At 47.6% G+C, this 16,092-nt stretch overlaps 1 protein-coding gene across 2 annotated transcripts; it reads right to left on the reverse strand.

Annotated features, from left to right (window-relative positions):
• Positions 1-303: 303 nt before the first annotated feature.
• Positions 304-14,614, reverse strand: DNASE1L2 (deoxyribonuclease 1 like 2). Of its 2 annotated transcripts, XM_083474529.1 has the most exons (9): positions 14,456-14,614; positions 9,423-9,570; positions 7,572-7,660; positions 6,133-6,216; positions 4,983-5,083; positions 3,972-4,084; positions 2,988-3,142; positions 2,240-2,336; positions 304-2,099 (listed from the first exon to the last, which is right to left on the reverse strand). In XM_083474529.1, exons 2-9 carry the CDS (start codon positions 9,558-9,560, stop codon positions 2,046-2,048), a joined length of 831 nt encoding a protein of 276 aa, XP_083330655.1. In that variant the 5' UTR covers positions 9,561-9,570; positions 14,456-14,614; the 3' UTR covers positions 304-2,045. The 2 variants fall into 2 exon arrangements, with proteins under 2 accessions (XP_083330655.1, XP_083330654.1); XM_083474528.1 differs by having other exon boundaries at positions 304-2,336.
• Positions 14,615-16,092: the final 1,478 nt, after the last annotated feature.

Genomic DNA, 16,092 nt, shown 5'->3' on the forward strand with positions numbered 1-16,092 from the left:
AGGCTTAGGGCCAGGGCTGAGTACCCTTTGGCCTTGCAGATGCCGCTGAACTACAGATCCCATCAAACCATCCTGTTGGCTATTCTGGATGGGGATGATGGGAGCTGTAGTCCAGAAGCAGCTGGAAGGCTACTAGGTGCCCCAGCCCTGACTTGTGCAACACCTCTGGATCTTCTTGCTGGTACATGGAATAACACACGTACCATACATTTGTATTTAGTAAGTAAACTATTTTAAACTTACTTAACAGGGTCTGTGGAGTCAAAAGTGGTTATTATGCCTTAAAAACAGGAGACTGGGCACCGTTTATTTTATTTATTATCATGCATCCATGGTCAGCGTGGTTAAAAGAAAGTACTTCTTCACATAATACGTAGTTAAACTATGGAACTCCCACAGAAGGCAGTGATGGACACCAACTTGGGCGGCTTTAAAAGAGGATTGGACAAATGAATGGAGGAGGAGATGATCAGTGGCTAGTAGCCATGATGACTATTCTCCGCTTCCACAGCTGGAGGCAGCAGTACTTCTGAATACCAGTTGCTGGAAACCACAGGAGGGTAGAGGGCTTTTGTCCTCGGGTTGTGCTTGGGGCATCTGGCTGGCCAAGGTGAGGAGAAGAAGATGCTGGTCTGATCCAGCAGACTCTCCTTGTGTACTTATGGTTCCCTCCTCCCTTTTATCACAACCAGCACATGAGGTAGGTTAGTCCCAAAGTCATCCAGAGCTCAATGGCCTCGCCAATCCAGTGTGCTAAGTGGGAGTAGCCTGTGGCCTGCCAAATGTTGCTTAGCCAGTGGTCAGAGGTGATGGGGAGCTATAGTCCAGCAAGGGACATCGACCGATAATCTGCCTTCTACTAAGGCAGGTACCTCTCTAGGTCAGAATGGTCTGCATCAGCTGGTAGGAGTTCTCTGTGATTTCAGCTAAGAAGGTTCTTCCAGCCCGACCTGGAGACACCAGGGATCAAACCTGAGACCTTCTGAATGCAAAGCAGATAAGCTACAGCCCTGTCCCCCTAAGCAATGTCTGGAGACCCACAGGTTTCCTCTCCCTCTCACTGCAACCCACTGAATCTCTTGAAGGCCTTTTGGTGCCCTCCAGCTCAGCTCAGGTGGAATACAACACAGGTGGACAATGTCACATAAGTCAATTGGTCTGCAGAAGAACAGAAGGTTCTAGGTTCCATCCCTGGCAGCAACAACTCTAGCAAAAACAAGACCTGGAGGACCTGCAGATAATGTTGGACTCCAGTTATCATCTTCCTCATCTGCTGGCTAAGAGCTGGTGGGCACTGGGAGTCTAGCAACATCAGGAGAGCCACAGGTTCTCCCACCTATGAGCCACAAAGATCTCAAGGGAAGAGGCTCTCCTTTGCCTAAGAGCTCAGGAAGCAGCTAGAGTACCTGTCAGGGACTGGGCAGAGGAGAAATGACCAGCCTGACCCTTCTGGAGAAGAAGACTGGGGTTTGATGGAGGTCACAGCTCAGCGGCAGATGAGGGGGAAAGCTGGGAAATAATGGGAGAGGAGGAGGAGGAAGAGGAACCACCAGGAGGGCAACAGCTGACGGACGCAGTGTCTTAAGAAAGCATTACAGAACCCCCTTCTCGCAGAACACGGCGAGCCTTGAAAGTAGGAGAGCAAAGGGCTCGGAAGCAAATGGCCCTCAGCACCACCCATGGAAGAGATGATGAATGAGGAAGTGGGAGGGAAAAAGGGGGTGGAGAGTCACTCAGGACAACGCCATTATTCTGAGAGGCTGTGTTCCAAGCCTCTCTCTGTAAATATTGAATGAAAGCAGATGGTAAGCACTTTTCCTTGTCTGATCCATTCCTGGCAACCTGCCTTAGGGGTTGTTTCCTCTGCTGACTGACACTACCAAACAGAAGAGGCAATACTGGTCTGGAAAGACCACAGGTCCATCAAGGCAGCTTTGTACGTCTGCGAGTAAACACGTAACTGTGGGGTGAGAAGACCCAGGGGTGGCCGGAACCCCTTTTCCGGCACGGGGTGTCAAAGCAAGGCTGCGAGGTCGCATGGAGCTTCAGTGAGATTTCAGTGTCACCTCCACCGGGAAATGGTCGCTGATGGCCAGAGCCTGCATGGGAGGAGAGAACAACAGGGAAGCTCAGAGCATCTCTTGTTGCCAAAGCCAGAAAACATTGTTTTCCCAGCATGCACTGCAAGCCCCAGGAAACCCTGTTTGGACCAAGGGCTTAAACACTGAATGTGATTTACCTCCTCTTGGCTCAGCTTGAAGGCGCTCTGGAAGTCAAACACTTGGGCCGACTTGGGTTCAATCCACTTCCTCAGCTTTGAACCGCTCACGACAATCCTAGACACAAAAAGGAAAGAAATGGAGTGGTCCTCTCCTGTTTTTTTTTGGGGGGGGGGAGCTGAGGCTGCCCTGGATCCCTTGCTCTGAGATCATCTGACGACTTTCGATGCTGAGTGTCCTTCCAAGAGTGGGAAAGGAGGAGGAGGAGGAGGAGGAGCAGAAAGAGGAGAGGTGGCTTGTTGTGGCAGCTGAGAAGCCTCAGTGGGCCAGTTGTGGCTCTTGGTCAAGAGCTGTAAAAGTAAAGGGACCCATGACCATTAGGTCTAGTCACAGATGACTCTGGGGTTGCGGCGCTCATCTCGCTTTATGGGCCGAGGGAGCCGGCGTACAGTTTCCGGGTCATGTGGCCAGCATGACTAAGCTGCTTCTGGCAAACCAGAGCAGTGTACGGAAACGCCGTTTACCTTCCCGCCGGAGCAGTACCTATTTATCTACTTGCACTTCGTGCTTTCAAACTGCTAGGTTGGCAGGAGCAGGGACAGAGCAACGGGAGCTCACCCCGTCTCAGGGATTCGAACCGCCGACCTTCTGATCGGCAAGCCCAAGAAGCTCAGTGGTTTAACCCACAGCGCCACCCCGCCCCTAATGGTCATGAGCCCTACTGGGGTCTAAAGATCTATCACTGCTTGGCGGTTTGGCCAACCTCACCTGTCATAGGCGCAATTGGAGTTGCCCACGGTGGTGTCTACAGAGTCTGGGATGAGCCACTTGAAAACCTCGCTGGTGCGCAGGCGGATGGAGGACCAGGCGTTCTTTCCCACGTAACTGCAGTCAGCATTGAAGTCTCCCAGGAACATCATGTTCTACAAAGGGAAGAAGATTTGCTGATGGGAATTGCAGGTGGGGAGAGAGCACGGTTGCACTCGGATCCTGACCATAGGCTTCCCCACAAGCATCTGGTGGGCCACTGTGGGAACAGAGCTCTGGCTAGGTGGGCCATTGGCCTGATCCAGCAGGGGCCTTCTTATATTCTGAAGGTGGGTCTAATGTCCTGTCTCCAACAGTGGTCAGCAAATTATTGTGGGATGGGTGGAACAGAACATCCTGTTCAAGGGGCTTGGCTCAGGGGTAGAGCATCTGCTTTGCAGAGGTCCTTGATTCAATCCCTGGCATAATAATAATAATAATAATAATAATAATAATAATAATAATAATTTATTATTTATACCCCGCCCATCTGACTCGGTTTCCCCAGCCACTCTGGGCGGCTTCCAACAGAATATTAAAATACAGTAATGCATCAAACATTAAAAACTTCCCTAAACAGGACTGCCTTCAGATGTCTTCTAAAACTCTGGTAGTTGTTCTCTTTGACATCTGATGGGAGGGCATTCCACAGGGCGAGTGCCACCACCGAGAAGGCCCTCTGCCTGGTTCCCTGTTAACTTGGCTTCTCGCAGTGAGGGAACCGCTAGAAGGCCCTCGGCGCTGGACCTCAGTGTCCGGGCAGAACGATGGAGGTGTGGAGACGCTTCTTCAGGTATACTGGACCAAGGCCGCATCTCCAAAACAGAGCTGGGAATGTATCCCATCTGAAACCCCAGACCAGGGTGGTTCAACCTGTGGCCACAAGTCCTTCTTTTCAGAAAACATTCAACAAAAAGCATCTTAACTGTTAACAAAAGCACGTACATCCGTCCCCCACTTGTCAATGATCTTCAAGTAGACATCATAGAGGGCATCGATCTCTGCCACGGCGTCATTTGGAGCTGTGTGGAGGGGAATTAGGACCAGCTCGTCGTCTTCTGCAAAAGAACCAGGATTAGCACAGGGAGCCCTTTCATTCCCTTGCGGGACTCAGGTGCCAGGAATGTTCTCCAGAGCATTGGCATGTGGTCAGTGGACTAGGGGAACTATATTAGCCCCCTAAATTTCCCCTTGTCACCCTCTTCCCAAAGCCCAGGAAGCTTCTGCCCAGCTTAGGGAAGGAGGTGTGATGCATGTGTGACTTGTGATGTCATGCGCATGATGTAGCCCCCTCCCCCATCACTGTACGCCACTGCTCCAAAGGCAAGACCACTGACTTCCAAGGCTTTTCTAGAGGGGCAGGATTTGCCAGTCTGGAACCCCTTGCTATCCCATCATCATCATTTATTATTTGTATGCTGCCTGTCTGAATGAGTTGCCGCAGCTGCTCTGGTCAGCTTGCAACAAAATATTAAAAACACAATAAAACACCACACGCTAGAAACGTCCCTAAACAGGGCTGACTTCAGATGTCTTCTAAAAGTCAGACAGATGTTTATTTCCTTGACATCTGATGGGAGGGCGTTCCACAGGGAGGGCGCCACCACCGAGAAGGCCCTCTCCCTGGTTCCCTGTAACCTCACAGTGAGGGAACCGCCAGAAGACCCTCGGAGCTGGACCTCGGGGTCTGGGCTGAGCTATGGGGGTGGAGACGCTACTCTTTTTGTACTGGTGATGAACCTCACTTTCCTCCTTTCCCATTCTGCCTGCCCGGAGCATCCATTCGGACCTTCTGTTCCCGATCTCGTTTGCCCACCTGAGTTGTAAGCCAACCTCCAGCCCCTTGAGCTCCCAAGCTACAAATGTCCAGCCTTAGCCTCACATGGAGTTTGGGCTATGGGCCTATGAAGTGAATGGGTGTGTCTGTGTGGGGGGGATCCCTTCTGTTTTACTCACTGGCGTTGAGAGGCGAGAACTTGACAATAAAAGGCGGTCTGCTGAAGGCATTGTTTTTATCTGAGTACTGGTATGTGTCCACAACAGAGACGCTCTTTGTCCTGGATAGAAAGCAGAGGGGGACGGAGTCAGCAAAGGAACAATGCAGGCACACTCCAGTCGGATTACCAGGTAAGCTGGGAAAGGGACTGCATCCCATTGTCGATAAAGCCCCCTATTGTGAACCCTATCCAGCAAACACAATCTGCAAATGGAACTGTGGTCCTCTATGCCTCATGTATAGAGGAGGAGATTATCCAGGGATTGTCTACCCCATGCTTGTGTTTGTAACTGCTGTTTCTTTATGCTCTGAGTGCCTAAACAGCTCAGGACCGCAATACCTCAAGGACCGACTCCTTCCATATGAACCTACCTGGCCCCTGAGATCATCTTCTGAGGCCCTTCTTTGTGTGTCTCCTCGAGAGGTCCGGAGGGTAGCAACACGAGAACGGGGCCTTCTCTGCAGTGGCTCCCCGTCTGTGGAATGCTCTCCCCAGGGAAGTCCGCCTGGCGCCTTCATTATGCATCTTTACGCTCCAGGCAAAAACGTTTTTTTAGCTGGGCCTTTGGTTGATCTGATTTACATCCTATGCCCTTTTAAAATGTGTTTCTTTGGGGGGCAGGGCAGCTATTGAGTTGTTTTTATTCTTATTATGTACAGTGGTACCTTGGTCTACGAACAGTCCTGTTAACAAACGATTCGGGCAACCAACTGCAAAACCAGAAGTAGGTGGAAGGGCACCGGTGGCGGGAGGCCTCAGTAGGGAAAGCGCACCTCGGTTTAAGAACGCTTTGGTTTAAGAATGGACTTCCAGAACAAATTAAGTTCATAGGCCGAGGTGCCACTGTATTTTGTGGTTTTATGTTTTGATTTTATTCTGTGAACTGGCCTGAGACCCCTGGGTATAGGGCGGTATATAAATTCATTCATTCATTCATTCATTCATTCATTCATTCATTCATTCAATCAATCAATCAATCAAAATAATAATAATGTTGCTTTTTTGCAGTTCTGAAGATGGATGTACCCGGATGAGAAAATGTGAGTGGGAGAGTACAATTTGAAATGTAGGAATGTACTTGTCCACAAAGCACTGATTTGATCCGGTACCTGTAGAGGAAGAGGTACATTTCCCTGTAGTTCTCCCGTCCCAGCGACTCGCTGATTTCGTAGGCGTAGTTGTGCTTAGAGGCACTGCGGAGCAAGAAGAGGGAGAGGGAAAATCAAGGAAAGGCAGAGAAGGACGTGTGCAGAGCAGCAGTTTAAGGACTCTGAATTAGTTCAACAGAGTTGGCTTGTAAAACAAGGCAGACGCCCCTCCCCACATCACCTGCCAAACCCTTTCCCATCCAGCTGTCACATCCTAAGCAATGGCAGCCCAGGTAGGAACACCTGTAGGCCTCTTGAAGAATAGCTGGCCTGCACACTGTGTGAATCTCGTAGCAAGAGCACTTCCTGGATCGGGCCAGGGGCCCACCTCATCCAACCTTCTGTTCCCGACTAAACATCAGGAAGAAGTTTCTGATGGTAAGAGTTGCTTGACAGTGGAACGGGTTCTCTCTGTTGGGATACTGCCCAGGAGACGGGGGCATCAGGCAGGCCCCCAGCTGGCTCCAGCCACCGGCCGGCAGCCGAGTGATCACCAGTCTCCCTTGGAAAAGCATCAAACAGCAACACAAGCCTCAGATACCTTTAGAGACTTGGCACGCTCTATCAGCAGAGTGAATAAATCTTCTCACAACAGAAGTGGTGGACAGAGACATGTGTAAGCATTATTTACAAGTGTTTATTCAGCATAGATCAGGAACAAAGGAAAAAACATGTCTGCTTCCCTTCGTGTCCAGCAAACAGGAGTCATGCAAAAGCAATATACAAATTGAAGTTCCCAGCAAGCCTGCGCTGGAAGTAAACAGGCATGTGACACACAATAGTTATGCCTGTTCCCTTTTAAGGTAGAACAGAACTATATCCTAACACTCTCGGGAGGTGGTAGATGACAATAAAGATATTATTATTATTATTATTATTATTATTATTATTATTATTATTATTATTATTATTCTCCTTCCTTTTTAAGCAGAGCTTGGATGGCCATCTGTCATGGATGCTTTAATTGAGATTCCTGCATCAAAGGGGTTGGACTAGATGACTCTATGAACCCCACAGTGGCCAACCAAGCACCTCCAGGAAGCCCATCGGAAGGGAAGGAGGCTGCAGGGCTCTCCTGCTGCTGTTCTCCAGACGCTGACTTTCAGTAGCCCTCTACATCTGACCCTGGAGGTTGTCCCCTCTTGCCTGCTGCTTATTTTTTTAAAGCCTAACAGCACCGACATTGCATGGCTTGGCTGTTCTGCATATATTTCCTGAGAAAGGAGACTGGTCCCCGGGCTCACTCTCCCTAATTCGCTTTGTCTTCTCCTCCCGCTGAGAAACAATCCATCACTGCCTTCTCTCTCTCCCGTCCTGTCTTCGTGGAATCCAACCCCCTGCAATGCAGGAATCTTGCCCAAGGCGTGACTCGAACCCACAGCCCTGAGATGAAGTGTTACCTGTTGAGCCGCTCCAGCAATTCACTAACGGCGCTCAGGTCGGCATCCCGCACCTCTTGCACCAAGGCAATGTCGTACCGCGACAGGATCTGGAAGAAGCATGCGTGCGTAAGAAGACCAGAAGGCATAGCTGTCAACGTCTCCCTTTCTTTAAGGGAAATTCCCTTATTCCGTATAGGATTCCTCGCAAGAAAAGGGGAAAGTTGACAGCTATGCCAGAAGGGCCCCGTTGGATCTGATGGAAGGTCCATCTTGTCCGACTTCTGGCTTCCCACAGTGGTCAACACAACCCATCTCTTCTGCTGCAGCTCCCCACCAACTGCTGTTCAGAGGTAAAGGTAAAGGGACCCCTGACCATTAGGTCCAGTCGTGGCCGACTCTGGGGTTGTGGCGCTCATCTCACTTTATTGGCCGAGGGAGCCGGCATACAGCTTCCGAGTCATGTGGCCAGCATGACTAAGCCGCTTCTGGTGAACGCCGTTTACCTTCCCGCCGGAGCGGTACCTATTTATCTACTTGGACTTTGACGTGCTTTCGAACTTCTAGGTTGGCAGGAGCAGGGACTGAGCAACGGGAGCTCACCACATCACAGGATTCAAACTGCCAACCTTCTGATCAGCAAGTCCTAGGCTCTGTGGTTTAACCCACAGCGCCACCCACATCCCTGCAGAGGTAGACTGCCTCTAAACATGGAAGCCCCACTAATGTCATGACTAATACCCAGTGGCTGGCCTCTTCTCATCTTTCCCTTATGGGACCCTTTTCAAGCCACCTGAGACAGCAGCCATCACCACTTCTTGTGGCAGCAAGTTCCCCAGATCAGTTGTGTAAAGAAGAATTTCATTAGAAAAGCTCTGCTGGATCAGGGGAACGAGCAATAAATATGTTGTCTGGAGGAGTCCTCAAGTTGTGTTCATTGATTTCAAAATAAAAAAATTCCTTCCAGTAGCACCTTAAAGACCAACTAAGTTAGTTCTTGGTATGAGCTTTCGTGTGCATGCACACTTCTTCAGATACACGTGTATCTGAAGAAGTGTGCATGCACACGAAAGCTCATACCAAGAACTAACTTAGTTGGTCTTTAAGGTGCTACTGGAAGGAATTTTTTTATTTTGACTATGGCAGACCAACACGGCTACCTATCTACTACTGGAATCATTGATTTCAGTGATTCTACTCTGAGTATGGGGACGCGGGTGGCGCTGTGGGTTAAACCACAGAGCCTAGGACTTGCCGATCAGAAGGTCGGTGGTTCGAATCCCCGTGATGGGGTGAGCTCCCGTTTTTCGGTCCCTGCTCCTGCCAACCTAGCAGTTTGAAAGCACGTCAAAGTCCAAGTAGATAAATAGGTACCGCTCCGGCGGGAAGGTAAACGGCGTTTCCGTGCACTGCTCTGGTTCGCCAGAAGCGGCTTAGTCATGCTGGCCACGTGACCCGGAAGTTGTATGCCGGCTCCCTCGGCCAATAAAGCGAGATGAGCGCCACAACCCCAGAGTCGGCCACGACTGGACCTAATGGTCAGGGGTCCCTTTACTTACTCTGAGTATAATAATGATGATGATGATAATTTGATACCATTATTTGTTTTGAGCTCACAGTCCTTCTGCAGGAAAATCCATTCCTGGTTACCCCATCCTTCCTTCATTTAGGCAGTCTGTTTTTGGACGATGGGGAGGAAGCCATCTTGTTGCTGCTATTCTTGTACAAGTGAGAGTCAGGAATCCCTGCCCATCACTCAGAGCTCGGCCAGAGGACCCAGATTTTCCTTCTTCCCAAACCTGTCTGCTGCAGTCGGGCTGGTATTGGGTCTCTCATGTTGGGGATTCTATCCTTGCAAAGCCCCGTTCTCACCTTCACAATAATTTCCGAGATCCCCTCATTAGACAGTTTGCTGTCTCCAAAGCTCTGGATGTTGAACGCGCAGATCTTCAGAGGGGTGGCTGCCTGTAGCAGGAAAGCCAGGGCGGAAATGCCCAACAACAGCTTCATGGTAATTCCCCTAAATGGGAGAGACGGGAGGAGAATATTTTAGTTGTGGGCTATAAGCACCTCACGAGAGGGCCCATTGGGGTGGCACCAGTTGTAGCTGGTGCCCACTAAGACTGGTTGCGCAGACTGCAAGGAGCCCATCAGCAGGTGGCGCTAGAGTGCATGGCGGGCAGGGCCAACCTGTTCTAGCTTTGTCTCCATCCTCCTCCTCCTTGCTGTGTTCTAGCATCGCACCAGCCCTGGTTTCCCACAAGGAATCCTGGGAAGTGTCATTTGTTAAGGGTGCTTGTTATGAGACCCCTGTTCCCTTCACGAGAGCAGCAATTCCCAAAGTTTCCTGGGAAGATGGACTGGTTGTTAAACTGCTCTGGGAACTGTAGTTCTATGAAGGGAATAAAGGTAAAGGGACCCCTGACTATTAGGTCCAGTCGTGACCGACTCTAGGGTTGTGGCGCTCATCTCGCTTTATTGGCCGAGGGAGCTGGCGTACAGCTTCCAGGTCGTGACTAAGCTGCTTATGGCAAACCAGAGCAGCACACGGAAACACCGTTTACCTTCCCACCGGAGCGGTACCTATTTATCTACTTGCACTTTGACATGCTTTCGAACTGCTAGGTTGGCAGGAGCAGGGACCGAGCAACGGGAGCGCACCCCGTTGCGGGGATTCAAGCCGCTGACCTTCTGATCGGCAAGTCCTAGGCTCTATAGTTTAGACCACAGCGCCACCCGCGTCCCATATGAGGGGAATAGGGGTCTCCTAACATCCGCCAGCACCCTTAACAAGCCACAGTTCCCAGGATTCCTTGAGGAAAGCCAAGGCTGTTGAAAGTGGGGTGATACTACAAAAGGAAACTGTTCATGTATGCTACAACGGATGCTGCTAGCCCAGAGGTGGAAGGAAGAGACAACCCCGACCAGAGAAGAAGGGCAAATCAAATTGATGGACTCTGCCAAAATGGCAAAATTAACCGGGAAGCTAAGGAACCAAGAAGACAAGAAATTTTAATAAGAATGGGAAATGTTTATAATGTATATACAAAGTCACTGTAAACAGGTCAAAACATTAGCAGGATTTTAAGCACACTTGTAATGTACAGTAGTAGAAAGTACAGATGATTTAGGAAGATGAAAAACTGGAGAAGTATTGATATGCAGTTGAAAATAGATTCAAGAGGACCCATGGATGGGAGAGGGCAAGTTAGGAGATTCAGACCAATCTTGATACGTGGATTTTGTATGGTTTTTTGATGTATGTTTATTTTCTTTTTTCTTTCATTTCTTTTTGAAAATAAAATAAAAAATGTATTTAAAAAAGAAAGTGGGATGATACTGCTTAAAACGCATACCCTCCCAAAACTGGGACAAGCTGCTTCCCATCTGTGCTCCCGTGCGAATCACAAGACCCACGCGAGATCACTGAGCCCCAAAGATGTGCTATTTTCAGGGCTGTGTTTGGGGGCACTGCGGCCACAAGTCCTAATTGACCAGCCCCAGCTGAGTGGCACCATGATTTGACTGGATTGGAGATTTGTATGTTGCTTTCCTCACGACATAATTGGCTCAAAACCATTTGTTAAAAGAGCACAGTGTCAACAACATGTAAATAACATTTCAGTCACTAGACTTACAACCCCATACGGGGGTTTATTATGACAAACAGGTCGTTCAGGTAAGGTGAACAGGTTGTTGGCCACAAGTTTTTGTTTAAAGTTGCATGGGTTTTTGTTTGTAGGGTCCACTAGGGACAAGTGGATTATTGTGGTTCCCTTTGCATCTTCAGGGATGCGGGTGGCACTGTGATCTAAACCACTGAGCCTCTTGGGCTTGCTGATCAGAAGGTCAGTGGTTCAAATCCCCGCGATGGGGTATTTTTTGTTTTTCTGTTTGCGTTGTTTAGTTGTGTTATAAAATGAATAAAATTTTTTGAAGGCAAATAAAAGGATCCCAGTGGCTTGGATGAGCTCTGAGCCACTGACTCACAGCTGCGTCTTGGTCTTGGCATCCAGGCCACTGGCTATGGCAGGCGTGAAGGTGTTGCCGCATCAGCAGAGATGTTCCCTCTGCTTCTCGAGGTTGTGGGGCTTTGGAATCTCGCCCAGTCGCAGTATCTTCCCAGGCTGAGAGCTTGGTAGGTGTTTCCTTCCCCCAAGGTCTCTGGAGGGAGCAGCTCTCAGCCAGACTCCCAAGGCCGACACCCAGGCCCCGGGCTGCGCTTGCTCACTTTCTCATCATCGGCGTCGCTCAGTGCGCTGAGATGCTTGGCATCCTCCGGGAGTGGCTTAGCTATCTCTCGCAAGCGCTGCCAAATCTTTCACCTTGCAAGGTGGAATTATGCTCCTTCAAAGAGGGAGCGATTAGAGCTGCGCTCCCACCTCTCTCTTCCACAAACCAAGGGTTAGGTAAAGGTAAAGGGACCCCTGACCATTAGGTCCAGTCGTGGCCAACTCTGGGGTTGCGGCGCTCAGCTCGCTTTATTGGCCGAGGGAGCCGGCGTACAGGTCATGTGGCCAGCATGACTAAGCCGCTTCTGGCGAACCAGAGCGGCGCACGGAAACGCCGTTTACCTTCCCGCCGGAGCGGTACCTATTTATTACTTGCACTTTCACATGCTTTCGAACTGCTAGGTTGGCAGGAGCAGGGACCGAGCAACGGGAGCTCACCCCGTTGCGGGGATTCGAACCGCCGACCTTCTGATCGGCAAGTCCTAGGCTCTGTGGTTTAACCCACAGCGCCACCTGCATCCCAAGGGTTGCCCCTCGCCAAAAAGGGTACTTGATTAAGAAGAGCTGCAGCTCATGGACAGTGCATCTGCTTTGCGCGCAGAAGGTCACAGGTTCCATTCCCGGCTTCTCCAGGTAAGGCAGGGGGAAATCCCTTCCTGGCAGCCTGGAGATGTGTTGCCAGTTAGTTTAGACAATACTGAGCTAGATGGACCAATGCCTGACTCCGAATTCTGTCGCCAACTTCTCTCCCTGCTGCTCTGAAGCCTTGCAGGCTGTGTCTTGCTCTGTTCTCTGTGTCAGAGGAAGGTGTCTTGCCTCTTCCCACCTGGCAGGTGCATTGCAGGCCGTGGTTCAGCAAGATCATCCTGGTATCGCTCTGCTGGCAGGAGATTCTCCTGCCAAATGTTTATTTAGTAAAAAAACAACCACCACCACTATGTGGGTGGAGATTGCAAGTTTATTTTGGTCCAGGCAGGTACTGTGGGACTTTACCCCTTCATTCCCAGAAATAAGCATTAGAATATCAAACTTTTTTTTAAAAAAAATAATCTTTATTAATTTAAATTACACACATATACAAAGATTTTACAATCTCATACTACAAAAAGAAAATTAAAGAAAAAACAATTAAGAAAAAAGAGAAGAAGAAAATACAGAAAAAAGAAAGAAAAATCAGATTTACGTGCATTAAAAAACTTAATCTTCCTAATTCATACTTAAATAAACACTTAAATAAAAAAGACTTCTGACAAAACGAGTCTTCCAATCATTCTCATCGTACTGTTTATACTGCTGTTTTCCCCCGCACAGTTTTATATACTTTAATATTGTTCCTGTCTACTCCACAAACGGTATTTGTTGTCTTTACAAGTATCACTCAAATTCTGCTAAGGTGGTGCGGTTGGTACAATATGATCTTATATAATCCTTAAATATTCTCCATTCTCCAAACATTTTCTGGTTCAATACTCCTCTAACTCTTCCCGTCAGTTTTGCTACTTGTAAATAGAGTATCATTTTTTTAAAAAAAAAACCCACTGGACTACCTTGGGGATTATAAAGATCCCATGAAGATTGCTGCTGAAGCAGACCAAAAAAACCCATTTATTCCAACATCCTGATTACTTACAGTGATCAGTCAGATCAGGCCTCCAGGAAGCCTGCAACCAAGGCAGGCGGGCTCTAGCCCTCTCAACCTGTTATTTTCCTCAGCAGCTGGTATTTCGAGGTACACTGCTCTTAACCCTGGAGGTTTCATTTTATCACCTGGGCTATAATTGCTACCTTGTTTTGCTCCTGCCTTTATTCTAGGCAGGCTCTACAGGATGTCTCCTCCTCCATCTTATCTCACAACCACCCTGCCAGATAGGTAGGGGATGAAAGAATCTGTCCCCATTTTGGCCTTCACCATTTCTCGTTTTCCCAGTCTTAAAACATCTTCTCCACATTTCTATAGCAATTTGTGACTATTGTTGTTTTTTTTAAAAAAAACCCCTAATGAAAATTCAACAGCATTTTAGGGAGAACCTCTCCTAATAAACACATTCTTGTTTGCGGTTTTGACTAACGTACATGGGTTTTTTCCCCAAGCAATTTCTCCAAATATAATGCATCTTCGTCTTTTTGTTCCACTAATACATTCCTTTTTGTATGCATTTGAATGTATGTAATACATTCCCTAATGTATGCATTTTTGTAAACATCCTTTGGTTGGGGAACTGCATTGCAAAATTTTGGGGAAGTGAGGGTTTTATTTTTATCCATTAAATATGTACACCACCCCTATACCCACAGATCTCAGGGTGGTTACAACATAAAATCAAAATCAAAAATTTTTTTGAGGTACGAGCTGTGTTTTGGGGTTGCTGAATTGTTTCGGAAAGAGCGAATTGGGTAGGCACACGTGAAAATCCTAACCAAATTGGATTTCTCCTCCCTCCCTAAGCACCACCTATCTTGTGGCAAGGAGTTCCACCAGTTTCTCACGCCCTGTGCCCAGAAGGACTTGTTCTGATCTGCCCCTGATCTGCCAGGAAATCTCTCTCACTGGGTGATCCCAAGTTCTAATATTATGATAGAGGAAGAAAAAGTCCCTCCAAAAAAAAGTCCCCCCCAAAAAACCCACAATAAAATCAAATAGTTTTTTTAAAAATAAAATGAACCAGTTCCTACCGTGTGTTCCACAGGCAGTGGAGAGATGGTTTGGAGGTGTTCCGAGAGCCTCTCCAGTCACTGACGCCCCGTGCGGTCCTGATGCGAAATCTTTCACAACTTTTGGTTCCTCACCAAGTTTTATGGAAATGAAAGACAGTCTCCACCCATCTCCCTGGCGCAACATCCGTCACCTCGCTGCAGTTTCTTTACATGAAATGCAGCAAGTTCCCATCCCTGGGCTGGGCGGGGTAGAGACACATTAATAAGCATTTTCTGAGCCTACATTTTATAAAAACACAAGCCTTACAGACTCCGCCTTGGGAGAAGTGAGTGCATTGCATAACCTGGGATGGCAAATAAAGAATCATAGAATCATAGAATTGGAAGAGACCACAAGGGCCATCGAGTCCAACCCCCTGCCAAGCAGGAAACACTATCAGAGCACTCCTGACATATGGTTGTCAAGCCTCTGCTTAAAGACCTCCAAAGTAGGAGACTCCACCACACTCCTTGGCAGCAAATTCCACTGTCGAACAGCTCTTGCTGTCAGGAAGTTCTTCCTAATGTTTAGGTGGAATCTTCTTTCTTGTAGTTTGGATCCATTGCTCCGTGTCCGCTTCTCTGGAGCAGCAGAAAATAACCTTTCTCCCTCCTCTATGTGACATCCTTTTATATATTTGAACATGGCTATCATATCACCCCTTAACCTCCTCTTCTCCAGGCTAACAAGGTGTCAGGGTGGGATCCGTCCATTTGCCAAAACCACAGAGATTGCGTTTATGATAGCCGCCTCCCCCAGCCCTCTGTATTCAACAACGGGTCACGAGTTATAAATCCAACAGGTGAAGCTTTTCTGAGGACAAGACATTTAAATTTTTATTTATAACTTATCAAAATATATGGAAAAGTTTATACCCAAGACCAAGTCTCTTTTTACAATAGATAGACCATTATTATTATTATTATTATTATTATTATTATTATTATTATTATTATTATTATTCCACCCATCAGGCTGGGTTCCCCAGCATTTTAAAATGCTTTAAAAATCTAACCTAAAAGAACAATGGCAAGTGAAGCTGATGAACTATGCAGAACTGGCAAAAATGACAGACAGACTAAGAGAAAAAGACAACAGTGACTTTGAAAAAGAATGGGAACCATTTATATTATACTTGCAGAAACAAATAAAGTCTATAGACTTGATGGCAGGATTTAAATAAACATTCACATTATTAGTATTAGAAAATGTGTGGGAGATAGAGAAATAATATGATGTATCCATTTTTTTTTTAATGTTTCTAGGTTTGGTGTTATTGTATACATATATTATTAGTAGTTTTTTTTTTCTTTTGGAAGGTAGCAAAGTGGGTGAAAGGAGAAACAGACCAGAAGCGGAAGTTGGGGGGAGCCTAGGAGGGGAGTGAGTGAGGAATACATAGTAAATGTTATGAATTTGAGGTGTATGTAATGAATGAAAAAGAAAAATGAATATTTTTTAAAAAAAATAAAAATCTAACCTAAAAAGAAACAGGAGCAAAGGGGGGGGGGAGAGAAACAAAAAGAAAAGAGAAAATTAGGTCATAACACAATGTAAATTTTAATCCTTTAGGCCACATACATTCCCACTGTTCCATCTGAAGCCTTTCTGATGA

Source organism: Podarcis liolepis, assembly GCF_965112155.1.
Source record: "Podarcis liolepis genome assembly, chromosome: 14".
NCBI classification, from domain to species: Eukaryota; Metazoa; Chordata; class Lepidosauria; order Squamata; family Lacertidae; genus Podarcis; species Podarcis liolepis.

What these genes read in the sequence shown, in the direction of transcription:
- DNASE1L2 (XM_083474528.1), bottom strand. Translation starts at nt 9,560, where the DNA reads ATGAAGCTGTTGTTGGGCATTTCCGCCCTGGCTTTCCTGCTACAGGCA. An exon ending in TTGCTGGAGCGGCTCAACAG is followed by an intron (nt 6,217 to 7,571) that starts GTAACACTTCAT and finishes CTTGCTCCGCAG; the next exon opens with TGCCTCTAAGCACAACTACG. An exon ending in ATGTACCTCTTCCTCTACAG is followed by an intron (nt 5,084 to 6,132) that starts GTACCGGATCAA and finishes CTTTCTATCCAG; the next exon opens with GACAAAGAGCGTCTCTGTTG.